At 45.6% G+C, this 27,811-nt stretch overlaps 1 protein-coding gene across 7 annotated transcripts in view; it reads right to left on the minus strand.

Annotated features, from left to right (window-relative positions):
- RALGAPA2 (Ral GTPase activating protein catalytic subunit alpha 2) overlaps positions 1-27,811 on the minus strand; it is a 287,034-nt gene that overhangs the window by 227,036 nt on the left and 32,187 nt on the right. For all 7 annotated transcript variants that reach the window (XM_081558721.1, XM_081558719.1, XM_081558720.1 and 4 more), the window contains exons 2-4: positions 25,370-25,480; positions 22,535-22,587; positions 464-521 (exon numbers count right to left, since the gene is read on the minus strand). In XM_081558721.1, the coding sequence (XP_081414847.1) occupies positions 464-521; positions 22,535-22,587; positions 25,370-25,480 (222 nt within the window). The remainder of the gene's footprint in view (positions 1-463; positions 522-22,534; positions 22,588-25,369; positions 25,481-27,811) is intronic.

A 27,811-nucleotide genomic window follows, 5' to 3' on the forward strand; every position in this document is an offset into this window, starting at 1 on the left:
CATAGAAACTATGAGAGATGAGCCTCAGAGGGTGTGTTCCCAACCCAGGCAAATGTGAGGTCACTGGGTAGCCCGGGGGCATGGCCAACACAGGGATACTCTTAAAAAGTCATCCGCAGATTTGCAGTTTAGATATGCACCTGGTTTTTATACTATCTACAAGAAAAATCTAGTTGAATAAACTAGATTCAACGATTCATATATAAAATCCCCACACGCAATCTTGGCCATGTGTGAACATTCACTAATTGAGCCTACACCTTTAAAGCCCAAAGGGTATTTTTTTTAATATTTATTTACTTTTGGCTGTGCTAGGTCTTCATCATGGCAGGCAAGAGGTACAGAGAGGTGTAAAAAATATGCTATATATATATATATGTAGAATTACAAATCCACAATCACTTATTGGAGATTTTACTAGAAGAAATATATATTAATTAAAATTTTTTGTAATTGTTCTTACCTATACTTTGGTAATGCCATCGAAAGAAAATTCGTTCAGGTAGAAACTGCAATATTTTCTATTAAAAAAAAAACAAAAATTAATAAGATGCAAAGAGAAAATAAACAATAAACAAATGAAGTTACACATTTTCATGACAGCCCATAGTACATGCTATAGATCTATATATCTCTATATAGAGGGTTTCCAATAGCTCAAGTGGTAAAGAATCCATCTGTGATGCAGGAGATGCAAGTGACGTTGGTTGGATCCCTGGGTTGGAAAGATCCCCTGGAGAAGGAAATGACAACCTGCTCCAGTATTCTTGCCCAGGAAATGCCTTGGACAGAGGAGCCTGGCAGGCTATATAGTCCATGGGGTCGCAAAGAGTCAGACATGACTGAGCATGCAAGCATGCAGCATCTCTATATAGATGTATTTCAGAAAAGGAAAAAAAAAAAACTTTGTAATAGCATAAATTTCACTTTATCTTGGACCCCTATGAAACAGTCTCTTTCACTTGCCCCAAGCAAGCTTCCTTCCCTGAGTGTTTTAAAGAGATTACTACCCCACCTTTAATTCTCCCTAAAAGAAAGAAAAGGGAAAAAAATAACTGAAGGGATCACTGTAATTATATCACAGCCATTGCTTAAATAGAACAAGAATAACCTCTCAAATGCCAGATTCTCTAGCTTTTCTCTTTTTCACCTTCTACTTCCCATTTCCATTAAAATCATCACCTGTCTCCAGACAAGAAACAGAATTGGGAAGAAAGATGAACAAAGAGGATGAGACCTTACTCCGTGGAACAAGGAAATGAAAACTGGTGGCAAGGATTTCTTGAAATTAAGAGCTAAAAATCAGTTTTAGGATAGTAGTTATGACTCTCTCTCCTCCCACCATCCCTGGTAGATATAACAAAGAACCTTTACTTCTTCTGATTCTGATTTAATTTTTCTTAAATGAAAGCGTCTTTAAATTCTATAGTACCTCACAATTTTCAAAAGTTTCACAAACAGGGTTTCATACAATCCCATAATAACTCTTTTCCCCTCCCAACTCCCATATTACACCTCTCCTCTTCCCTTTCCCCACTGGTAACCACTAATTTGTTCAATGTATCTATGAGTCTGCTTCTTTTTTCATTCACTAGTTTATTATATATTTTTTAGATTTCACATATAAGTGATGTCACACAGTATGTGCCTTGTCTGCCTTATTTCACTTAGCATAATGTTCCCTAAGTTCATCCATGTTGCTACAAATAGCAATATTTCATTCTTTTTATGACTGAGTAGTATTCCCCTGTGTTTGATGGGAGGGTGTGTATGTATGTATGTATGTATGTATATATATGTGTGTGTGTATATATATATATACACCTTCTTTATCCACCATCTGTCAGTGGACACTTAGGTTGCTTCCACACATTGGCAATTGTAAATAGTGCTGTTACCTTTTGTGATTCTTTAACTCATACTTTCTCTTTTACTGAAAAATTTACTACAGTGTGTGTGCATGTGTGCTCAGTCATGTCTGCCTTTTTGCGACCCCGTGGACCATGGCCTGCCAGGTTCCTCTGTCCATGGCATTCTCCAGGCAAGAACACTGGAGCAGGCTGCCACTTCCTACTCCATCTACAGAGACTAGTTCAATATGTTTGATAACAAATGAATAATGATCCTTGTAGGCTGTTCTCTGGGGAACAGACCCTGCGTGCAGTTAGGAGTGTCAGTGGTTTACTGGGGAGTAGCCCCTGTGAAGAAGAAATGAGGAAACAGAGGAGCCCCAGACCCCCACTCGGAGTGTATGGCCTCACAGGAGCCTGGGAGCAGACGGCCTGTTGGAGGATCCCACGTGCCTGAGGACGGCCTGGCCCCCGCACTGCAGCCTCAGTGGGTCACTGGCTGGGGAAGAGCATGGTGGTGGCTGGAAGCTGAGGATGGCAGCCTTGCAGCCAGGCTGGAGGGGACGTGAGCTGTGCGTCTGTCTGTCTGCTTACAGCCGTCTTCCAGTGACTACTTGGAACATTCTCAGCGTATCGAGAGGCTGAAGTCCTAACAGAAATGACCCTACTACTTCTGCTGGCTTTGTTTCTCATCAGCTGGCTGAGGCCTCACGGGGAGGGGAGCCCAGCATCGTCTCCTCCTTCCATCTAGCCCTCTCTCCCCAGCTGAGGGAACAGCAGCAACTGGGTGTCCTCTTGGGTCAGGCTTTCTCCTCCAAGGGGATTTGGCATCCCACCTACATTCCTGACCAGGGATCAAACCCGTGCTCCTTTCACCAGAAGTGCAGGGTCTTAGCCACTGGACCACCAGAGAAGTCCCTCCAGGATCCTCTTCTGGTCCCATCTTGCCACTTAATCTAAAAATCCCATACAGCAGATGCTGAGAAAATTACTCTCAAGAGTCAGGGTAGAGCTTATCTCAGACAAGACGAATGCCTGGCATGCCCACGGGCTCCTCAGATCTTCTCTGTCGTCGGGAAACCATCTGGCACTCAATTGTGCTTTTCAATCTTTCAAAATACAGATAGATCGCTCTTCTTGATTTAGGTTTCCTTTCTTAGTAGGCAACAAAGAAAAAAATGTCTTTTTTTGTTGTTGCTGCTGTTAACTTTATTTTTTCCCCTTTATGTTTTTAAATTTTAATGGAAGGATAATTGCTTTACAATATTGTGTTGGCTTCTGCCATACATCAAAATATAAAGAAAGACAGAGACTACAGCAAAACGGTGTGTGAGGAGTGCTAGGATGCTGTTGGTGGGCCACAAGTAGCCTCCAACTTGTTCTGAGGTCAGGCCTGACGTTGTCACCACTTCTGGATAAAAGTTTTCAGATTTCCAAAATGGGTGGACTTTAAAGATACTCAAAAATCAACTCAGTAAGGTTTGGATAGGAAATACCATGCCAAATATCTGAGTTACTAAGAATATTCCCAAACACACATAATATTACACAACTCAAAGCTGAAATCACCCACAGAGATGCTTTTTGCACTCAAATATAGCAAGAGTCATTTTTTATGCATTGAAGCCTACGAGGTCAATAAAAACAAAGCCCCACACAACTATCTGTGTCTAAATGCTAAGCCTGTCCCTCAGAAAGCCCCAGATGAAGCCTACCTCTGTGGAGGCCAATACAACATGGCGTTGCTGCTACAGCCAATATTCTAAGCTACACGACTGTGGATGCCACAGAAGCTATTGACATCTTGTTTGCAGTTTCACTGGAGAGTAAAGTTTTAAAAAATGCACGAAAGCCACACAGCGTGAATAAATATTACTTTTCTGAAACGCACATGGCTGTCGTTAATGCTTGGTGCTCAGCTGCATCTGTATGGTAATCCAACACAGCACACTCGAAATAGAAATTAGGTCTTACTACTGATCGGCACCTCGGGGAATCTGTCATTCTTTTAAGTGATTATCCATAGCCCTTTTTTCTTCAGAACCTACTGCATGACCAGGAATAATGTGAAATGGAAGCTGCAGTTTATACAAGATGCTATCGTGTACTTTAAAACTGCTGATCTTCGTTTAATTTGTATAGGAAACTTTTTTTCTCTTTCAAAACACTCCTAGATGATTGCAATGTATCCCAGCAGATTCACACCTGATTTTGATTCCACTTAGAAAAGGAGGTCAGTGAAGAAGGAGGAAATATCACATACTCACTGATGCGATAATGTGACCAGTTATTTGGTCAACAATGACCAGTTAAACCTGCTCTGTGCACACATACAGAACATGGGAGCAACTCCCCCTGAAACCAGCCATGAGGTCCAGAGTGCAAGGTGAAGAAAACACTGACCAGAAAACACAAAGTTCAGTCTGGAGGAACAGAAGTCTTATTTAGTCACTTGGCCTTTTGAGTTCAGAAAACTTAGGATGAGACAGGGCAGGTGGCTTTATAGGACATATCCTGTGAATGCCACACGTGCTTTGGTCTCAACAGGACCCCCGTGGGCAGGAGCCAGAGGGCCTGGCGAGTCCCAGGGTGACCTATGGAGACAGTGCTGTGTTCTTCAACCACCCAGGTCCTGGTCGCTCATCTCTCACTAAACTATCCAGTGTAGACAAAATATTCTCACCAAATTTTGGGTGTCAACATTTGGGACTTTGAAATGTAAGAGAAATGGGGCTAAAACTAGGAACAACAGAATCTTAAAAATAAGGTACCTATATTTTGAGTTTAAAAAGTCATGCTTTTCTTCTTATCCGTGTATCATTCCAGCTAGTCACTTGCCCTGCTGTTAACTGAGCCAGGAAAGCACAGCTCTGTCTTCTTACAGCCTTTTCAGTCTTTAAGACCCAACTCAAACATCACCTCAACCACCACTCCACCATATCCCTCCCCAACACAACAGACACCGGCCGTTCCTCCAGCAGCCGTTCCTCCAGAAGCGTGTTCCTAGAGAGAAGACCTCCTACGAGCCATCTTAGGGACCCCTATGAGTGACTTAGCATGCACGCAGGCACGTACAACAGACACAAGGAAATGCCCAAGTTTAAGGTAGGTGCTCATACTCACACATCACAGAAACTCAGAACCCTGACAGCAGGCGTTTGACAAAGAGAATAGAACTGGCTTTCCCAACATTATGCGTGTGCATGCATGCTAAGTCACTTCAGTCGTGTCCCACTCTGTGCGACCCCATGGACTGTAGCCCGCAGGTTCCTCCGTCCATGGGATTCTCCAGGCAAGAATACTGGAGTGGGTTGCTGTGCCCTCCTCCAGGGGATCTTCCTGACCCAGGAATAGAACCCGCTTCTCTTACATCTCCTGCATGGGCAGTCGGGTTCTTTACCACTACGACTGCCTGGGAAGCCCCTGTCCAGTGTTATAGTAAATCTTAATACTTGATTAGATTATTACTCAAAAGGCAATACTTTTCTTGGCTAATGAGAAAAAGAAAAAAATATTGCCAAACAAAATACAAGGCAAAAACATCTAAAGGAAATAGGGAATGCATAAAAAAAGAGGAGGGGATCTGATTTTTCCATCCTGTATTTTAGAAATTGATCAATATAAAAACGTGGGAAAATCTCTTTAAGCAATGAAAACTCAGAAAGAGTAAAGGATCCCATCTACGAGCAACACACTCAGAGGAATGACTGCTTAAAGCACAAATAAACCTGTGACAAGGCGGAGTAGGGGTTGCGGCCCCCTCCTGAGAAAGCAGGATATCCATAGAATATGCAGCAAAAGAAGGACCATCCTCAAAAGAAATGGATTCCTCCTTCTGAAATAGATTTGCTGAAAGAATAGGGTACTTTTTAAAGAAATTTTCACTCACAGTCTTAAGAGACCCATGAGGACACTGAGTCTTTTTTAAGATCTACATAAATAAAAACCGTAGATGCACAAGTAATGTTTGACATCAGAAAATATCACATGGAGATGAAAACCAGAAAGCATGAACCTAGAGTCACCGCAGAGCTTCCCACATAACCTCATGCATCCTGAGACCTCCCTAGCACTAAGCAAGCTGAACAGAGAGATAAGGGTCCAGACGTAGCACATTCAAAGCTGCAAACTCAACATATAATTAAAAGTCCTACAGAAAATCTGAGAAGAACAAATGGATTATCCACAAAGGAACAAAACTCAGGTTGACCTCAGTCTTTCTGCAACATTAAGCTCCAGAAGGCAGCATGGTCAGCTGCTCAGAGCAGGCCACTCCGAGAAGGGGCAGCAGAACCCAGACATACAGGAGGACAGATGTCCCGCAGCAAGCCAGGTCTTACATGTGAATCTGGCATGTAACAGAGACAACTAGAGTAGGTGGCACTAGTGGTAAAGAACCTGCCGCCAATGCAGAAGATGTAAGAGATGCAGGTTTGATCCCTGGGTCAGGAAGATCCCCTGGGAGAGGGCTTGGCAACCCACTCCAGTATTCTGGCCTGGAGAATCCCGTGGACAGAGGAGCTTGGCAGGCTACAGTCCACGGGGTTGCCAAGAGTCGAACATGACTGAATTGACTTAGCGCACATACACACACACACAGAGTACACTACAGCTCTTTTGCAAAGCAAACAAAATTCAGAGTATTGAGAAAAAAAGATTATTTGAAAAGCGTAGAGCCAGCTATATTTGTTTGAAGTTTTTGTTGTTGTTTTTAAAAAAAGGTATTCTAGAGCTGGGAGTTTTTCAGCCACACATCTCACCTCCTCAACATACTAAATGATTCATATTCCAGCAAATACAGAGATTAGTTTTAAATAATCCAAAAACAAGCATGCAGGTGCATAAACACTATGAACAACAAGCTGTATTTATATAACTGGAATTAATATGGGCATAAAAATAGAGCAAATCCTCAAAACCATTAACATAAGAGAAATAAATTTTAAAAATATTACAATAAAATAATCTAGACATAAAATGCTTTAAATAGCTAAAAAGTAAGATGGACAAAAGATATATGGGGGTAAAGTAAAAGTAACACCAAACACTGCTTTATTCTTGATCAGTCATCAGTCATGTCAGTCGCCCAGTTGTGTCCGACTCTTTTGCAACCCCATGGACTGTAGCCTGCCAGGCTCCTCTCCATGGGATTCTCCAGGTAAGAATACTGGAGTGGGTTGCCAGGCCCTCCTCCAGGGGACCTTCCTGATCCAGGGATCAAATCTGGGTCTCCTGCACCTCAGACAGATTCCTTACTGTCTGAGCCACCAGGGATACTAAAAAGAAAAAAGGTTCAAATAGCAATTTTTAAATTTAAAGACAATGATTGAAATGATAGAAAATCGAAAGTATATCTCCCAAATCCCAAAGCATAAAGTGAGAGTCAGTAACCTCTCCCCCAAAAGACAAAATAGAAGAAAAAAATGTTAATGCTAATTATCACACAAAAACATAATAAATATAAATAAGTTAAATTCCTCTACCAAAGACCAAGTCACTCAGAACTGGTTTCCAAACACAGAAAGACGAACAAGAAATACAGAAAGTGACATAGTAGCACATAATTCGACCCACAAGATGTGGTTTTGCTCTCAGTAACCCACTGGCTGGAACACCCCCAAGAGTAGTCTTCTTTATACCCGAGGTTGTGACGCAGGAAACCTCAGTCACAACCAAACCTGCCACCGCTTCTTAATTCAAGCTTCTATTTCCTGGCTAGAAACTGCATTTTTCAGATCTCTTCAAGTTTGATACCAACACAACCAGCTGTTTGTCTTTTCTGTGCCATTTTTTGCAGAATGAGAAGGAAAAAATAGCTTTACATCCAGAGAGTTTCCAGGTGGGTGGAAGGCAGAGAAATAACCACACCCCTGGGAGATGCTAGCATGTGGTTCCTGTCCCTTCAGAACCTACAAGGATTTAAACGTATTTAAACACCTGCTTCCACACAGTTAGAAGGCGTTGCAGACCCGCAGTCAGCTCACGGCGAGCTCCTCTGCCAAGTTCACCCGGGGAACGCCAGGTTTGCGGGAGCAACTGATGCCAGCAGGCTTTTCAACCTGTCCCGCATGGCAAGCATCTCACACACTGGATGTCACTCTGTAGCAGCCACCACACTGCATCCAAGCAAAACATGCCACAGAAAACCGACCATCGTGACAGCAAACACACGTACAACTGTCTCCTAAACTGATACATGAAGAAACCAACTTGTCCAAACGGTGGTCACCTACGAATTCCAATCAATTTAAAGGGAGAGAAGGGTCTTTACATATCTCCTGCTGTTCTAACAGTAAATACAACGTGCTCGAGTTTTAATGTGAGGTTTCCTCATATGTGGTCCTGACGCAGACTCTATCCTCTGCCCTTGTGGGGTTCCTGGGAGCATCTGTGGGTGCTGCCTCTGGGGGACCCACTCCTGGAGGTGTCAGCTACCCAGGGCCATGGGGCATGCCACGGGAGAGGGGCTGAGGCACCCCAGCTGTGGCAGAGGGCCAATGGAGTGTAATTTCACACGGCCGCAAGCTTCTCTAACAGCTTCAGTACCCCTTCCTCCCAGGTAAACTGAGTAATTTAGTATATCCTGTTGGGTCAGTCCCAAGTTTCTCACCTAGAAGTCACAAGACATAAGGAAAACTGCTGTAGTCTTGGTATTAAATTCAGGAGTTAAAATGTCCAGTGAAAATGGCTCCTTTCAAATCAGACACTTTCATCTAATTCAAATTATTATTAGTAACATGTAAAAAGATTGCTGAATTGTAACCACAATTAGAATTCTAGAAGCGATTAGATGTTTATACTCTGCTTCCATCTTCCCGTCTGCAGAGATCATGAAGGTTTCATGATCAGAAGCAGACACGTGCTTCAGAAACAGAAGACCCGGCCTGTGTTGCATTATCTCCCCAACATCTTCTGCAGGGCCCGGTGCTGGGGAGTGATCACTGAGCTGACTCACCACCCCAGCCGATACCTGAGACCAGGGAGAAAGGGCACAGCTGGCCCCCCAGCCTCTCCTGTAACCCCGGCTTGAGGAAGTCTTGGTGGTGTTGGGGAGCAGATCACACATGGCTGTGACACCCATGTCCCCACCTGGAGGTGCTCCCAAACAAGGGCCCAACATTAATAAAAACGGCAAGTGTGACTAACACTATGAAGAAAACCAGGTCAATTCTATGTCTCTATGGTAACAGAAGCAGAAGATATTAAGAAGAGGTGGCAAGAATACACACAAGAACTGTACAAAAAAGATCTTCACGACCCAGATAATCACGATGGTGTGATCACTCACCTAGAGCCAGACATCCTGGAATGTGAAGTCAAGCGGGCCTTAGAAAGCATCACTACGAACAAAGCTAGTGGAGGTGATGGAATTCCAGTTGAGCTATTTCAAATCCTCAAAGGTGGTGCTGTGAAAGTGTTGCACTCGATATGCCAGCAAATTTGGAAAACTCAGCAGTGGCCACAGGACTGGAAAAGGTCAGTTTTCCCTCCAATCCCGAAGAAAGGCAATGCCAAAGAATGCTCAAACTACTGCACAATTGCACTCATCTCACATGCTAGTAAAGCAATGCTCAAAATTCTCCAAGCCAGGCTTCAGCAATACGTGAACCATGAACTTCCAGATGTTCAAGCTGGTTTTAGAAAAGGCAGAGGAACCAGAGATCAAATTGCTAACATCCGCTGGATCATTGAAAAAGCAAGAGAGTTCCAGAAAAACATCTATTTCTGCTTTATTGACTATGCCAAAGCCTTTGACTGTGTGGATCACAATAAACTGTGGAAAATTCTGAAAGACATTGGAATACCAGACCATCTATTTCTGCTTTATTGACTATGCCAAAGCCTTTGACTGTGTGGATCACAATAAACTGTGGAAAATTCTGAAAGAGATGGGAATACCAGACCATCTGACCTGTCTCTTGAGAAACCTGTATGCAGGTCAGGAAGCAACAGTTAGAACTGGACATGGAACAACAGACTGGTTCCAAACAGGAAAAGGAGTATGTCAAGGCTATATATTGTCACCCTGCTTATTTAACTTATATGCAGAGTACATCATGAGAAACGCTGAGCTGGAAGAAACACAAGCTGGAATCAAGATTGCCGGGAGAAATATCAATAACCTCAGATATGCGGATGACACCACCCTTACGGCAGAGAGTGAAGAAGAACTAAAGAGCCTCTTGATGAAGGTGAAGGAGGAGAGTGAAAAAGTTGGCTTAAAGCTCAACATTCAGAAAACTAAGATCATGGCATCTGGTCCCATCACTTCTTGGGAAATAGACGGGGAAACAGTGGAAACAATGTCAGAGTTTATTTTGGGGGGCTCCAAAATCACTGCAGATGGTGACTGCAGCCATGAAATTAAGACACTTACTCCTTGGAAGGAAGGTTATGGCCAACCTAGACAGCATATTTAAAAGCAGAGACGTTACTTTGCCAACAAAAGTCCATCTAGTCAAGGCTATGGTTTTTCCAGTAGTCATGTATGGATGTGACAGTTGGATGGTGAAGAAAGCTGAGCGCCGAAGAATTGATGCTTTTGAACTGTGGTGTTGGAGAAGACTCTTGAGAGTCCCTTGGACTGCAAGGCGATCCAATCAATCCATCCTAAAGGAGATCAATCCTGGGTGTTCATTGGAAGGACTGATGTTGAAGCTGAAACTCCAATACTTTGGCCACCTGATGCGAAGAGTTGACTCATTGGAAAAGACCCTAATTCTGGGTAGGATTGGGGGCGGGAGGAGAAGGGGACGACAGAGGATGAGATGGTTGGATGGCATCACTGACTTGATGGACATGGGTTTGGGTAGACTCCGGGAGTTGGTGATGGACAGAGAGGCCTGGCGTGCTGCAATTCATGGGGTCGCAAAGAGTCGGACATGACTGAGCGACTGAACTGAACTGAACTGACGGTTACTTTAAATATACATAATACCCTTATGGTTGCCGAGGGGAAGGGATGGTTGGAGAGTTTGGGAAGGTCATGCACACACTGCTATATTCAGGATGAATGACCACCAAGGACCTATTGTATAGCACATAGAACTCAACTCAGTGTTATATGCCAGCCTGGCTGGGAGTGGGTTTAGAGGAGAGTGAACACATGTATATGTATGGCTGAGTCCCTTCGCGACTCACCTGCAACTACCACAACATTGTCGATCAGCTATACCCCAATACAAAATAAAAAGCTTAAAGTTTGAAATAAATAAATAAGTGAATATACATAACATGTTACAACAAACACCAATGTCATAACAATGACCCAGTACCCTGGTCATGATAACCTAGGGCATTGACTCCGCTGGCCGACTAGAACTCAGGGCGGGTTGCGGGGTGGAGAGGAGTGTCTGTTGGCTCTGTTCTCTGGGGACCCTGACTTTTCTCAGCTGCAATCAGTCATTTAGAATTACGGCAGTGACCCAGGAGCTGCACTCAAAGTTGGAACCAGTCTTTTAAAAGAAAACAACAAACAAACAAAAATCCATAGAAGCATCCAAATATTTGAAATCCTCAACAAGAACTTTGATTTCAAGGAATTAAGAAGAATCTGCTTTTCGTGTTCATTTTATTTCTTCTTGTCCGTTCTCCACTCAATAGCAGGAAACTGGTCCTTACAGGAAAAAGAAATAAAAAGCGCTAACAGTGTGAGAGACCCTCGGTGTGGAGTGGGGAGCCACCCGGGAGGACTGCTGCATGGTGGACAGTCTGGAGTAAATAATGACAAATAAAGCGGAGGAGACCAAGGGCTGTGGAAACTCGTTAACTGTAAAAATACAATTCTGTGGCCTTGCTCTGTGTTTTCTGCTCAGAAGAGACAAAGGGCCGTGACTTAATCCTGCAGATCACCTGCCCTGAATGCACAGACCTGGCCATGATTCAGCCCAAGCACTTCCCCTGAACCTCCGCAGGAGCTTCGAACTGGTCTTCATTTTCAAAGAGTTATAAAGGATACACAGATCCACCGAAAGAATGGTGGGGAGGGGGAGAGAGGTGGAGAGGGGGCAAACATGTCAGAATGGTTTATAATCCTGTTATATCCATAATTCTAGTTTCACTTCAGGCAATTCTTCTTCATTATTAATATCTGAGGCAGAACAGGACTCTTCAGGGTGAAAAGATATAAGGAATGCATGTGTATGGTAAATACAGTCAATACTGAAACAGCACAGGGAAAGCAACTGGACAGAGTGAAAACCAGCCCATCGTCTCCTCTTCTCCCGCACAGCCTGGGGCTCTGCATTGGTCCAGCTGACTTATTATCATCTGGAAGGCTACTGAAAGTCCTTTCCCCTTATTTTGAGGGAAAGAATTTGAGGCTAAATCCACTATCGATAGAAGCTCCCATGAAACACTGAAAAACAAGACAGCCCAGGCTGAATTCCATTCAAATAAAGAGAGAAAGCCCACTAGAGTCCCGGACTCCCAGCTGGTCATTACGACTCCCAGACACCAGTGTGCCCAGCAAGGCTGCCCAGGACAGGTCCCCTTCGAGCCAGTATCACCCCCACAGATGCCTGGGAGGAGGCCAATGTCCATGTCAAAGTCATCCTTGTTAGCGAAGGAAAAACAAAACCCACGGGCCCCAGTAACACCCTGCTCTTCTGTCAGCCTCTGAAGAAGCCTCGGATCACCTGTGCTCTCCGGGCAGCCCACCGCTGGCTCTGAGGTCCAGGCTTCTCCCACCAGAACCCCCCACCAATGGAGAGATGGGGAGGCCCATAGGCAGTGCCCTGGGAGGAAGGACAATGACACTGTTTCTCTATAAGGGGGCTGGGCGGAAGGGGGGAGATGAAGTCTAAACTCGTTTGACAGCCCCTGATTTAGAATGCTCATTTCATCTTAACATAAGAACGAAAAGAGGAGAATGAAATTGGTTTCTGACTTTTCAACTCTGCATCTGCAGAAGGCCACTTCCCCAAGCGAGAGGCAGGGGCGTGTTCCCTTCGGCCAAAGCCTCCTTCCAGCAAAACCCTAAACCTGTGGTGAAGTCCACTCCCCACGAGGACAGGGAAGGACCACAGGCTGAGGACTTGACCAGGTGCCTGAGGAAGAAGAAACAAGTCTTCCAGACGAGGCAGCCAGGCTCTGCGGGAGCACACCATAGCCTCACGGTCCAATTGGCAGCCACTAGCATGCATGTGGCCACCTAAGTTTAAAACTTATATCAAATAAAACTATATACAATTAAAATTTATGTTGCTCAGTCACGCTAGCCACGTTCCAAGCACAAAGTAGCCCAGTGGTCGCCTAACTGCATACGGAACAGTCCCATCGTCCCAGAAAGTTCTGGTGAACAGGGCTGCTCCAGAGAAGAAAGCAACAGGATGAGAGACTCAAAGCCTAACCAGAGCTAAACGGATTGAATGTTAAAACTAAATAAAAGCGTGAAGCTAAATTTCAGGCTAAAAAAGACTTCTCTGCAAACTTCTTATTTTGAAGACGTCTTGTTAGGAGACTTCGGTCAGAGCTACCTTTGTGCGACCCTTGGCTGGTAGAACTGAGGTGTCCCCAGAACTCAGCTGGTCCCACCCCTGCTGCAGGGACGCAGGCTCCAAGACAAAGGAAGGCTCAGGGCCTCAGTCAAGGCCACACGGCTCGCTGTACCAAAGCCGGATCCAAACCTTGCCGGCCCTTCTGCTACCTTTCTCCCAACTCTTTTATCCAGGGAGTTTTAAGTGAGGAAAGAAAATACTGTTTTTAGCATAAAAATACCACATGACCCCATGGGAGATAAGTGGAGAATTTAAGAGGCTTTAATCCAACAACAAATATTAACAAGTGCGAGTGGCTGTGGAGACCCAAAGGATGCTATCTCTCAGCAGCAAGGCTAGCCCAGAACTTCCTGTCTGGTTAGGAAGCTGAGAGAGGGCCGCCTTCAGGGAAAGCTAGGACCAACCAGCTGGGACAAGCGGGCGTGCATTCTAGGAACTCAGAGGACAGGGGGCACCATCAGCTGCAGATGCCGGGAGAAACGGGTGGGTCTGAACACAGCCTGAAAAAATGGGCCAGATGAAGAGGAGAGTAAAGGACGGGCCCTGAAAAGAGAACTCTGTAAACCAAGAGGCAAGAGGGAAGCTGTGTAGAAAGAAGCCTGGCAGGGGGCTGGGGAGGAGGGTGGCAGGTGACAAGCCCAGGGCGGGTGACACCACTTTCACAGAGCAGCCCAGACAGCCAAGCCAGACAGGAACCTGCACAGGAGACCCAGGGACCCCGAGTGTGAGACCAGCTCCGACCACACTTCACAGGAGGTAAAGACCCCGTTCAGTCTCTGGGGAGGACAAATACAGGGTTTATTTAATCTCCTGGGGTAACCCAGATAAATTCAAAACTAACAGATCCAGGAATCAAATGTCCTGTAGATCTGTGATTGCTAACTGTGTGATATTGGAAAAACATATGAATAAGTAGCATCTGAGGCCAAAATACATGTAAGTTTGATATGAAACCTCTTCTGCAGATGTGTATTTTAATTGGGGAGTGGGAAGCTGGGGAAACACCTTGCTGCCAAACTCTCTCCAAACACCCTGTCTCTCTACTAAAGGAAGGATAATGTACAGCATGGCAGATAGCTAGAAATGCATCTCCTTAACAACTGTGTCTTCTCGTTTTCTCGATTCCTGATGTTCTAACACCTGGGGCCCTTCTGGGCTGGCAGAGACCACCCTCCCCAGGGTTAACGGATTCTTGGATAGTACCTGCCAACGCGCCTTCGATATGCAAACCAGCCAAGCCCAAATCCACCCGCAGCCACCTCCGTTACTGGGTTCTCACTGCCTGGGACACAATCTCCTGCCCAAATCACCTGGGGACCAGGTCCTGGACAGCCAGGGACCACCCCCATGGCTCACGGCCTGCTGAGAGGATTCAAACTATCTGACCCTAAACCTGCTCTGCCTGCTCATGACCTTACATGGCCCATTCCTTCCTGCAGAAACCACCTCCGTTCCTCTCTCTCCTGCTCTCATCACCTTGGAGCCTCTCTTCAGGGCCCACCTGACATGCCACACCTCCTGCTTCTGGCACTGTACGTACTGTGACAACCTCTGCCTTCATGCCAATCATCTTCAGGTCTGTGAGTCTTCCCACACCTGATTAAAACAAATCCCAGGAAGGGTTAAAAACCTCTCAACTGTTGAATCCAGAAGGATCTCAAAGTCAAGTCAATTATTTGACCTTGAAACCCATTCACCACGTGTCTGACATTGCTACATCAACCCTCCTTTGACCTATGTAGGCAGCCACCTCAAGGGCCACCGTCACTTCTGAGAAGGGCCGTTCAGGATTTTCTGACTCAGAAGGTGGTTACTGGCGCTCTGACGTACCCGTTCTCACCAGGGACTCTTCAGTTTACCACAAAATGTAACACGTGCTCCATAAGGGCAGGGGGTTCTGTCCATCTCACTGCTGTACCTCCAGCACCTAGAAGGGCGCCTGACACATAGTAGGTATGCGATAAACATGTCTAATGAATGAACAGCCTGCCCAAGAATAGGCATATGCTGCTATCACGGCCCTTGGAGCACAGCTCAAACACTGAGACTCCTAAGTGGTGCGCAGCCCGGTGCTGAGTTTAGGAATGGGTTCCAGAGTGAAACCAGAGGTTCAGTCTCTATCTACCACTGGACAGATATGCAACCTTGGGCAAGTCACCTGACGCAACGAAGCCCCCATCCTTCCATCCATAAAAAACTAAAAAGACAGTATCTATCTCCAATTTCCTGAAAGGATTAAACAGGATGGCCCGAGTGAAGCATTTACATTCTGGTCAAGACAGCAATGGAGACTCATGGCACGGGACCCCACACCATCAACTCCATATGCCCATTTGAAACACACAGCAATGATAGATGATTTTTTTTTTTTGGCTGCACTGGGTCTTTGTTGCTGCACGTGGGCTACTCTCTGGTTGCAGGGCTTGGGCTTTGCATTACTTGACTTTTGCTGTTGCAGAGCACTGGCTCTAGGCATCCAGGCTTCAATATTCATGGCCATGAGCTTAGTTACTCCACCACATGTGAGATCCTCTCAGACCAGGAATTGAACCTATATCCCCTGCCTTGGCAGGCAGATTCCTAAACACTGGACTACCAGGAAGTCCCATGAATTATGTTTTTAGAAGAAGAGTAAAACTAAGGAGTCATAACCTCAATTAGATGTGAAAAACGTCGCTGTGAACCAGTAACAAAAGAAACTCCAAGTGGTACAGAGGTTTGAAACTACCGGCAAGGGTGGCTGAGGTCAGCTTCTGAGGGGTACCGTCCTCCACTGAACATAAAGGCAGATGGAACGGTCTGCCTGATGCCTGAAGAAGACTCAGCCTGGACTGACACCATTGCTTCATCCAAGCAGGGTGATGTGGTTGGTAGCTCACTACATTGAAAAAAATGACTGCTTCCTTCCTCAAAGGTTCCCGTCTAGACAGCCCTGACTTACAGAGCAAGCAGTAGCTCCCCTAACAGGCTCCTCTTTCTTGCCTTCTTAACTCCCTTACCTCCGCACTTTTTTCCAATCCATTTCTTATTTATTGACCATTTTACACAGTATCCCTTCTGCGATTTAACACGTCTTAATAATTCCACTTCTTCTGAAGGAAGCTTTTTCCAATTATTTACACCATGGTAAGTATTTAAATTCAAATCCTCATAAACCACCTCTTTTTAAGTGGCACTAACTTGTAGACGGTGGCGACAAAGTTACACAACCCTCAGAACAAACCATGCAAATGATAACCCACCTTCTGAGGCTCGAGACAGAGACAACATAAACAAAAACAGAAGTGGTGCAGGTTCATTTTTCACTCATGTTTATGGCGCCAGATGAAGGTTTTATGACGCTGTGAATAAGATATATTTGTTCTCTTACATGAGCAATGAACCCCCTATAGATGGTAATGTATGGGGAGTAACATCCTCCTTAATCTAAACTTTCTGAACACAAGGAGAAGGTGTTGAAACCAGCCCCCCACCCCAAAGGGATACAAGGCTACAGGCTCTGATGGGCTTTCCTGTTGTGGGACAGTAACAGCAAAAGTTAACTGTCATTTCCATGCTTCAAGGACATAGGGAAACCAGCAAGGACTTAAAACACAGCCAGAGAGGAAGCAGGAGGGAAGCAAACGCCAAATCCAAGGAGGACCTACAGACATCTTCATGTTCTGGATCTCATGCCCACCCCAGTGTGGGTGTAGGAAACTGAGCCTGGGATGCCAGTAAGGAACCAGGACCCTCGAGTGGAGCCAAAAGGACCTCAAACAAGGGCAAAAGCAAAAAAAAAAAAGGAAAAGAAAAAAAGGATTCAAACAAATTAAATATGCATCCCACGAATTCTGATCTCAAAGTGGTATCACAAAACATACAAGAGAAGAAGCTACTGTGAGATATTGAAGAAATAACCAATAGCTTTTGACAACCAAAGACAGACTTCATTTAGCAGAATGATCAGATACAGTGCCAAATCTTCCATGTTAACTGTTTTAGAAAGTAAAAGATGTCTAATAATGAACAAGGATCAAGAGACAATCAAATGCAACCAGCCACATAGGAATGCCAAACCAAAAGAAGTTAAAACATGAAAAGAAAAAATAAAAAGCAAAAACACACAGAGGGACTTCTCTGGTGGTCCACTGGTTAAGACTCCAAGCTTCCAGCGCAGGGAGCGTGGGTTTGATCTCTAAGATCCAGGCTACTGTGCAGTGAGTTCAAAATTGGTTATAAAGCTATGGAGACAACTGGCAACATCAACAACGTAACTGGCCCAGGAACTGCTAATGGATGTACAGGACAGTGCTGATTCAAGAAGGTTTGCAAAGGAGACAAGAGCCTTGAAGATGAAGAGCATAGTGGCCAACCACTGGAAGTTGACAAGGACCAACTAACTGAGAGCCATCATGGAAGCTGATCCCGTTACAACTATATGAGAAGTTGCCCAGGAACTCCACATCGACTGTACTATGGTCACTTGGTATTTGAAGCAAACTGAAAAGGTGAAAAAGCTCAATAAATGGGTGCCTCATGAGCTGACCACAAATCAAAAGAAACTGTCATTTTGAAGTGTCGTCATCTCTTATTCTGTGCAACAACAACGAACAATTTCTTAATCAGATTGTGACAGTGAATTTTATACAACAACTGATGACCAGCTCAGCGGCTGGATGGAAAAGAAGCTCCAAGCTCTCCCCAAAGCCAAACTTGCACCAAAAAAGGGTGCACTCACTATTTGGTGGTCTGATAGACTACAGCTTTCTGAATCCTGGCGAAACCATTACATCTGAGAAGTATGCTCAGCAAATTGATGAGATACACTGAACACCGCAAGGCCTGCCATGGGCACTGGTCCACAGAAAGGACCCAATTCTTCTCCACGACAATGCTCGACCGCACGTCGCACGACCAACACTTCAGAGGTTGAACGAATTGGGCTACGAAGTTTTGCCATATTCACCTGACCTCTCACCAACCGACCACCACTTCTTCAAGCATCTAAACAATTGTTTGCAGCGAAAACACTTCCACAACTAGCAGGATGCAGAAAATGCTTTCCAAGAGTTTGCTGAATCCTGAAGCACGGAATTTTACGCTACAGGAATAAACAAACTTACCGCTTGTTGGCAAAAATGTGTTGACTGTAATGGTTTCTATTTTGATTAATAAGGGTGTGTTTGAACCTAGTTATAATGATTTAAAACTCTGGGTTCAAAACCGCAATTACTTTTGCACCAACCATAACACTACAACTATTTCTCCTAATGATAAGTAACAGTTTGGAGACAATGAAGATTAATCCAAAGCAGATAAAACTGAAGGGATTATGAACCTTAAAGGAAGGACTGAGCCATAAGTTTTAAAACTAGGGATAAGACCAAGTTTTTTGAATTCTTAGAAAAATAAACAATTAACCAAATCAGAATTTCAAAAAAAAATCTGAATAATCATAAAGTAATCTGCAAGGAGATCAAACCACTCAGTCCTAAAGGAAATCAGTCCTGAACATTCACTGGAAGGACTGATGTTGAAGCTGAAACTCCAATACTCTGGCCACTTGATGTGAAGAGCTGACTCATTTGAAAAGACCCTGATGCTGGGAAAGATTGAGGGCAGGAGAAGGGGATGACAGAGGATGAGATGGTTGGATGGCATCACCAGCTCGATGGATATGAGGCTGGGCAAGCTCCAGGAGTTGGTGATGGACAGGGAGGTCTGGCGTGCTGCAGTCCATGGGGTCGCAAAGAGTTGGTCACCACTGAGCGACTGAACAGAACTGAACTGAATCCAAAAACTATTAAAGAAATAGAGCAAAGTCCTCCCACCAAAAAAAAAAAAAAGCCCAAAACCAAAAAAGCTAGTTTCAGAGGGTTTTTATAGGAAAGAATCAAAAAATTTCTAGAAGCAGATCAGTTCAATCTTATAGAAATTATTTTATATAATAGAAAAAGGACTCTTGACAACATATCCTATAACCTTTGTAACCGGATCATTCAAAACAGTGTGTTGTACCATGCTAAATTGCTCAGTCATGTCCGACTCTCTGTGACCCTATGGATTGTAGCCCTCCAGGCTCCTCTGTCCATGAGATTCTCCAGGCAAGAATACTGGAGTGGGTTGCTGTGCCCTCCTCCAGGGGATCTTCCCAAAGCAGGAATTGAACCTGTGTCTCTTATGTCCCCAGCTTTGGCAGGTGGGTTCTTTACCACTAGTGCCACCTGGAAAGCCCCAAAACCATGTGAGGAAAGAAAATCTAAATCAACCTCAGTTGTGAACATAGATCCAAAAATGCAATCAAAATACTGGCCTCCCCAAAATTCAGAACTGGAATTCATCACATTCATATTCATGAAGAATCATCCCAATCAATGCAGGAAAGAACTTTTGAAAACTTCAAAACTCATCCATGATTTTTAATAAATCTCTCCAAAATCACTGCAGAAGATGACTGCAGCCATGAAATTAAAGACACTTACTCCTTGGAAGGAAAGTTATGACCAATCTAGACAGCAGATTAAAAAGCAGAGACATTACTTTGCCAACAAAGGTCCGTCTAGTCAAGGCTATGGTTTTTCCAGTAGTCACGTATGGATGTGACAGTTGGACTATAAAGAAAGCTGAGCGCTGAAGAACTGATGCTTTTGAACTGTGGTGTTGGAGAAGACTCTTGAGAGTCCCTTGGACTGCAAGGCGATCCAACCAGTCCATCCTAAAGGAAATCAGTCCTGGGTGTTCATTGGAAGGACTGATGTTGAAGCTGAAACTCCAATACTTTGGCCACCTGATGTGAAGAGCTGACTCATTTGAAAAGACCCTGATGCTGGGAAAGACTGAAGGCAGGAGGAGAAGGGGACAACAGAGGATGAGATGGTTGGATGGCATCACTGACTCAGTGGACATGAATTTGGGTAAACTCTGGGAGTTGGTGATGGACAGGGAGGCCTGGCGTGCTGCAGTCCATGGGGTCGCAAAGAGTCAGATACGACTGAGTGACTGAACTGAACTGAACTATGAATAGAAACAAACCTATCTAATATGATGAAGAGTACCTACCAAATATTTACAGAAAACACTATTCTTAGTGATGAAACATTAACAAAACTCTCTTTAAATCAGAAAAAGGAGAGCCAATCTTATCATTGCTAGTTACCAGCATACTGGAGAGTGAGCCAGGGCAGAAAGACAAGAAAACCAGAGGGACCTTTATTCTATGACCATCTGCCTGCCTACCAAGAAAACCAACATCATCTATAGACAAAATGTTGGAATTAAATCACCTATATACATCTGCACTTCCCGGAGCGGGGGCAGTGGTAAAGAATTCGCCTGCCAATGCAGGAGATGCAGGAGAGATGATGGTTTGAGCTCTGGGCCAGGAAGGACCCCTGGAGTAGGAAATGGCAACCTGCTTCAGTGTTCTTGCCTGGGAAATTCCATGGACAGAAGAGCCTGGAGGGCTACGATCCACGGGGTCACAAAGAGTTGGGCATGAGTGAGCAACAAAGCACAGCACAGAACAACACACACATCCACCTGACCTGGCATGGGAATGGAATGAACAAACTACACGCAGATAAAGGTGAGAAATATCACTGGGTTGCCAGGCCAGCTCCTGGTGACCACACACCAGATGAGGCCATCTTTATGACCCTCAAAACCAAACAAAGTCACATGGTACACTGTTCATGGGCTTCCCTGGTGGCTCAGATGGTAAAGCGTCTGCCTGCAATGAGGGAGACCTGGGTTCATTAGGAAAGATCCCCTGGAGAAGGAAATAGAAACCCACTCCAGTATTCTTCCCTGAAAAATCCCATGGATGGAGGAGCCTGGTAGGCTACAGTCTATGGGGTTGCAAAAGGTCAGACACGATTCAGTGACTTCACTTTCTTTCACACTGTTCATGGGCACAAATGCTTGTGGAAAACTATCTGTGAGGAGCAAGGGTATGGCGAAGTGCAAGGCGTGGCTGCTTTTGGAGCAGAGAGCAGGGATGGGATCAGGGAGGAGGTACACTGCAGTTTCTGGACCTTAAACTTAGTGGCAAGGTGGGGGTGTGGGGAGAGGTGGTGATGGTGAGTGTGGGAAGCCTGTGAGCTTTATCCTCACACTTTATCTCTGTGTGGTGGGTTCTTTAGCAAATGCATTAACCTTCTACATAAATAATGTAAATTAACAGAAGAGTTCAACCAGCAGTGGTCAGTAGAAATCTGTTTAAATGACAGACATAATTACAGCTCCTGTTAAAAACAGCTCCTCTGTGCCAGCTTCATTCACAGCAGGGTAACCACAGGAAAAACAGACAACCACCACAAAACATGCCCTGAATCAATGTCTGGGACTCTGAGGAAGGAGCATGGCCCTCGGAGAAGATGGGTGACCAGTGACGAATTGCCAGCCGGGAACCCGTACCAGGCTGGAGGTTTCTGCATCTGTTTTATTCCATGAACCCGGGCAGCCTTCCCCCTCTGCCGCCCCTTCAGCCAGCTCTGCAGCAAATACATATACAACTTTCCTCAACAGTCACAAAGCTGGTCTCCCACCAAGCTCAGCATATGTCTTTTCAAAGCACGAATCATTTCTAGATAACCAACAATTAGCGTTCAGAACCTATAATCTGGTTCCAGTGTAGTTCTCAAGGCATCAGTAATCTGATCACTTGTCTGATGTATGTGGACAAGAAAGACTTTACTCTTAACAGATCAAAAGCCACAGCCATTGTGCCACCTTTGGAGAGAACATATGATCAACACTCGTGAACACAGAGACACATAGGTGGCAACCTCAAAAGCAGTCAGGGAAATATACATGAAAAACAGTGAGTTTTTACATGTCAATTTGCATATGTTAAAAAGAAAAAAATTATCTGGAGGGTTAGTTGGGGAAATTTACATAAGACTTACATGGAAGTTTACATATAGATTTATACGACCTTTTTGAAGGCCAATTTGGCAATATCAACGTTTAAAATGTACATACATTCCCATCTAATAACTTCCTATCTAGATCCCCACACAGGAAAAATTCTCCCACAAGGGAAAAAAAAAAATCACAAGAACATTCTTAGCACCTTGTTTGTAAAAGAGGAAGGCAGGATACACATGCCCATCATTTTTACTTGTCTTCAAGTAACATTAAAGATCTAAAATACCATGTTTTTGATGAGAATCTTAAAAGTTAAATGAATTAATAAAAACTTACTTCAAAAAGAAAGAGAATGGAGTCCAGCTCCTCCCTTTGTGACTTATTATTCCCTGAAATATATAAAAAAAGAATTCATTATCATGACAATGTGCCAATTTTAAGATATTAAAAATTAGGTTAAAATTACGTTGCTGACCCTGGATCTGAACCCTCACAGCTCTATGAAGCGGCTGTCACTCATTCACTCAACAAACTCCAAGGATGGTCTCCGTGTCAGGGATTCTTCTGGGACCTGAGGGCACATGAGTGAATCAAACACAACAACCCCTGCCCTGGGGAGGCTTACATTCTGGCAGGAGGAGGCTCTCCAGAAATGAGTGAGGAAACCAAGAAGCAGATGGGAATGCCCAAAAGGGCAGTTCTGGGGTTGACTAGGGAAGTCGGGGACACCCTGCTGATAAGGGGACACTTGAGCAGAGACCTCAAAGAGGTGAGGGAGCAGCCACAGGGAGACCCGGGGTATGGAAATGGGGGGTGGCTGTGTTCCAGGTGGAGGGACTGGACAGGGCAGGGTCCCCGTGGGGGAGCGGGTCTGCATGGGGAGGATACAGCGAGGAGGCCCTTGTGTCTGGAGTGAGGGGCAGAGTCATGGGGGTGAGGCGGGTGGGCAGGCAGGGCGTGAGGGGACCCGGAGGCCACTGGAGGGTCTGCAGTGTGGAGCTCATGACTGACAGATGCTGTAAAGCAACCCTCCAGCTGGTCTTTCTAAGAGATTTTGACGGGGGTGGGATGGGGTGGGGTTGGTGGACGGTGTGGCAGGGAGGCCAGTTCTGAGGTGGCTGTGGTAACCCAGGTGAGGACAACGGGAGGAGGTCAGGAGTAGAGGTCAGGAGGAGAGGCCGGGGCAAGAGACCGGCGATTCTGGATACGTTTTGAAGGCAGAGCCAACAATGCAGGTTTTGGCTGAATAACTGGAGGGCTGAAGGGATCACAAGATGATTTTGTTATTCCTAGCAACAATTTTCCTTTCTTCTTTTGTTTTGGTAACTTCCTCCCCTGGGCTCCAGTCAACACACTGCTACTGCTAAGTCGCTTCAGTCGTGTCCGACTCTGCGTGACCCCATAGACGGCAGCCCAACAGGCTCCCCTGTCCCTGGAATTCTCCAGGCAAGAACACTGGAGTGGGTTGCCATTTCCTTCTCCAATGCATGAAAGTGAAAAGTGGAAGTGAAGTCGCTCAGTCGTCTCCGACTCCTAGCAACCCCATGGACTACAGCCTACCAGGCTCCTCCATCCATGGGATTTTCCAAGCAAGAGTACTGGAGTGGGGTGCCATTGCCTTCTCCCCAGTCAACACACAGACTGTACTAAAAGCAAGAAACTGTAAAGCCTCTCCCCTCTTTTTATCGGTCCTTCGTTGTGACTCTCTGCAGGAGATACAAGGCAACAGGGCAGGGTCTTCTCCCCATCAAGAAAGGTCTATTTCTCTCCAGCCCCAGAATCCGAGAGGCCACGTGACCTGCTCCAACCATGGTGACGACAGCAAATGTGAGGTAAGCTCAAAAAGCCTTACTCGCTAGCAGGTCACGGAGCCCTGAGGCCACGTGTGCAGGAGCCCAAGGAAGCCTGCCAGCTGGGCAAGAGGGCCCACGTGAAGGAGCACTAAGGTGCCCTGGGCAGCAGCTTGACAATCAGGACATGTGTGAATGAGGCCACTCGCCACTAGCCAGTCAGAGGGAGGAGCCAGCCCAAACCAGAGGAACTGCCCAACAGATTCAGAAAAATCACAAACTAAATGACTAGTGGTTGTTTGAAGGCACTCAGTGTTGGGATGGCTTGTTGTGCAATTTGTTACGCAGCACAAACTGACTGACTGTCTTGAACCACCAAATTTTCCTAAAGGATGGAGGGAGAAAAGGGAGAACAGGGATGGAGGGAGGGCCTTTTGAAAAATGAGGTTTGTAGATTATATGGTTGTTTTCTTAGATACCAGGTTTTAATTTTTTTTTTCTTTGCTATTTGATTGAATATATTATCACACTTCTATGAAGTAGGACAGAACTAGGAGGCAAGATAAAAATCACATCATTCCATATTTGAGATAGCTACTAATTTGGCAGAAAAAAAATTTAAGTTCAAGATGTGTACCAATTTATAAATCACAAAGGGGAAAAGCTAAGAAATTCATTTAAAAAGAACAGGTGCTGGCATCCTGGGCCCAGGCCCACGTGTGCCCTGACATAACAGAGGCTGGAGTAGTGTCCCCTGCAAGGCCTAAGTGGCAGCTGTGTGGCCTCCATGTTCCTCTCTAAGGCCTCTTCTTTCCATGTGACCCTGTCTCAGCCCACCGCACTGCCCCTCGCCAACCTCTGGAATGGAACTCACACTTTCTGTGGTTTTCCTTTTATTTTTATATATATATATTTGTGTGTGTGTGTGTGTGTGTGTGTGTGTGTGTGTGTGTGTGTGTGCACGCACAGAGTCTTAGTTGCAGCATGCAGGCTCTTTAGTTGCAATATGCAAACTCTTAGTTGCAGCATGTGCATTCTAATTCCTGAGCAGGGATCAAACCCAGGCCCTCAGCACTGGGAGTGCAGAGTCTTAGCCACTGGGGCAACCAGGGAAGTCCCCTTCTGTGGATTTCTTGTCTTTCTATTTTCCCCTTGGCTGTTTGTTGTTCAGTTAACGCCTGTACAAGAGAAAGTTCAAGGGAAAGACGCAACCGCTGTGAGTTCACAGCTCTGCTAAGTGTTTGGAAAGAGAGGAAGCTTAAAGACATGTAACTTGTAGCACATAACACACACAACCTCCAAGAACTTCCTGTATTTTTATTAAAAAAAAAAAAAAAAACAGAACTTTGTATATCAAAAAAAATTTTGTAAAAATTCTTACCTTTTAATTTCAAACTATTTTCCAGTGTTATAAAATTTTCATAGAAGATGAAATATATCTGAGAATAGTTGGTCTCAAAAAACTGCTTAAGATCGCTGGCATCCACATTGTCTGAAAAGAAAAAGTTCCCATTTACAACCACAACCTTACATGATTATCAGCATTCACGAACAATCTTTTCAGAAACAAAGGAATACAAAAACCAGTCATGTCCCCTTATAAGACAAAACAATGCAGTAAAGTGCATTTCTGTCCACTTCTTTCTCCACCTAAGGGGAGCTCTGAGGTGACCTGGGGCCTGTCCCTTCCCCCACCCCCAGACCTCAAGGTCACAGCCAAGGTCACAACCGCTATAGAGCAGCTGGAAGGTCAGGGGTTAGTGAGGGTCCTGGGAGGGACAAGATGATTTCCGGTCGGGGTGGGGAAGCAAAAGTTGAGGTGGTTTAGACCCAGACCATAAAGGATGGGGGCTTCCAGATGGCGCTAGAGGTAAAGAACCCACCAGCCAGTGCAGGAGACATTAAGAGACGCGGGTCAATCCTTGGGTCAGGAACATCCCATAGAGTAGGAAATGGCAACCCACTCCAGCATTCTTGCCTGGAGAATCCCATGGACAGAGGAGTCTGGCAGGCTACAGTTCATGGAGTCGCAGAGTCAGACACGACTGAGTGACTTTGCACGCATAAAGGATGAGCCTAACTCTGCCAGGAGCGCCCCACGGCCCAGTCTCTCCTCCCTCCCTCCAGCTACCACATCAGGCCCTCCCGACCTGCCCACATCCACTTGGGCCACTGGTCACCGCATCCCTCCAGCTTCTATTTGACCTGTGTGGCCCCTGCATGGACACAGTGGGTCCTGTGTTCCTAACATCGTTCCAGCCATGTGTCTCCCATGTGTTTAGTGTTGATAAACCAGAGCTGCAGGTTGATCGACTGGACGTGCAAGGAATTCAGCCCAGGAACATGTCCCCCCACCCCACCCTGGCCCCTGCAGGGGCCAAGCCAACACTACAGCCAGCATCCCTTTTGGCTCAGGTCAGAAAAGTCACCCACTGTCAACACACCTCTGCACAGGTTCCTCAGGAAACAAGGTTGTTTGTGCCTTTCCAGCAGCATCCCGACCAAGGTGTTAGCTATTTGGGCATTCTTAAAATTTGACAAGATTACTCAAGGGGGGAAAAAAAAACCATGCTGCTATTCAATCTATAACAGAGTCGTATCAGCTTTGGGGTCCTAAGTCTGTGAATATGTGAGAACACACTCACTGCCACGTCTACATTCTAAAAAGTTAACATTCACACTGATGAATCTAAAGAGTTGTTTTCCTCTGATAACTACATAGCGCCTTTTGTGGAAAAATCTGCACTGGTTCTTTAAAACAATGTACCTAAGATGGAAAGATCATAGGAACGGCCAAGTTCATATTCCCGTTTCTTGTCCGAAAATCACACAGAGCACAGAGCAGTGCAAGTTCCTGGTAACTAACAAGTTTACCTGCATGCGAGCAGGTAACGACACCAGGATCCTTAATCCACATGAGCATTACCGTTCTCATGAGTGACACAGCCTTGCTGTGGAGTTCTCCAGTGCCTTCCTCGAGTGTGCCAGTTCCAAGGGCTTTGTTAAACGTTTACTCCAACACCAACTGCTCAGAGGGCCTCTGAAACCTCCCCAGCCCCCAGGCCAGGTCAGGGCCTCCGCTCTGCAGCCCACCACCCTCTTCCTCCCGGTCACAGACTGTGTCACATTGTGCTCGATTTCCTGGTGCAACCCCGGGCTCAATTCTGATGGAATGATCTGTCTCCTCTGTTAGAGACACTGCCCACCTCACAGATCCCCAGGTGGTCTCAGCACCATTACATGCCCTGCAGGGAGCATAAGCATTTAGCTCAATATTTCCTTGAATGCACTAAACGAGACAAATAGCCTCTAATACACAATCATGGGGCAGTGACCACAACGTGTAAGCCATCAGATCTCATGCCGACACGAAAGAGGCGACCTGACCCTTTAGTTATCAGGAGGGAAACGTTACCCCTCTGTGGAGGGGTCCCTCCCACTCTGCAGCCTCAGCTCTCACGGTCCACTGCCGGCTCCAGGGAGAGTCCGGAGTCTTCTCCCCTCACCTTCTGCTCTTCCCGCAGCTGCTCGAGCTGAACCCCAATCCCCATCTCGGGTCCTCCCAGCTGCTTCCCAGCCCGCCTCCAGGGTGTTGGGTCCTCTACCACCCCACCGGGCACTGTGCCCCCATCCCCACCCAGGGGTCCCTGCCTCCCTGCTTTCCCTCTGCGGTCCCCTCTCCACGCTGCAGTCAACAGGGTAACGGAATAAACCAAATCAGTAGCACTGAAAATAAAACCCAAACCCTTTACCACTACTCCATAGCCTTTCCTCCGCTCAAGGCCAAGTCCACCCGACGCCACACTCTCCATGCTGCCCTGCA

This window comes from Giraffa tippelskirchi, chromosome 13 (genome assembly GCF_054371585.1).
Source record: "Giraffa tippelskirchi isolate mGirTip1 chromosome 13, T2T-mGirTip1v1.2.pri, whole genome shotgun sequence".
In the NCBI taxonomy this organism is placed as follows: Eukaryota; Metazoa; Chordata; class Mammalia; order Artiodactyla; family Giraffidae; genus Giraffa; species Giraffa tippelskirchi.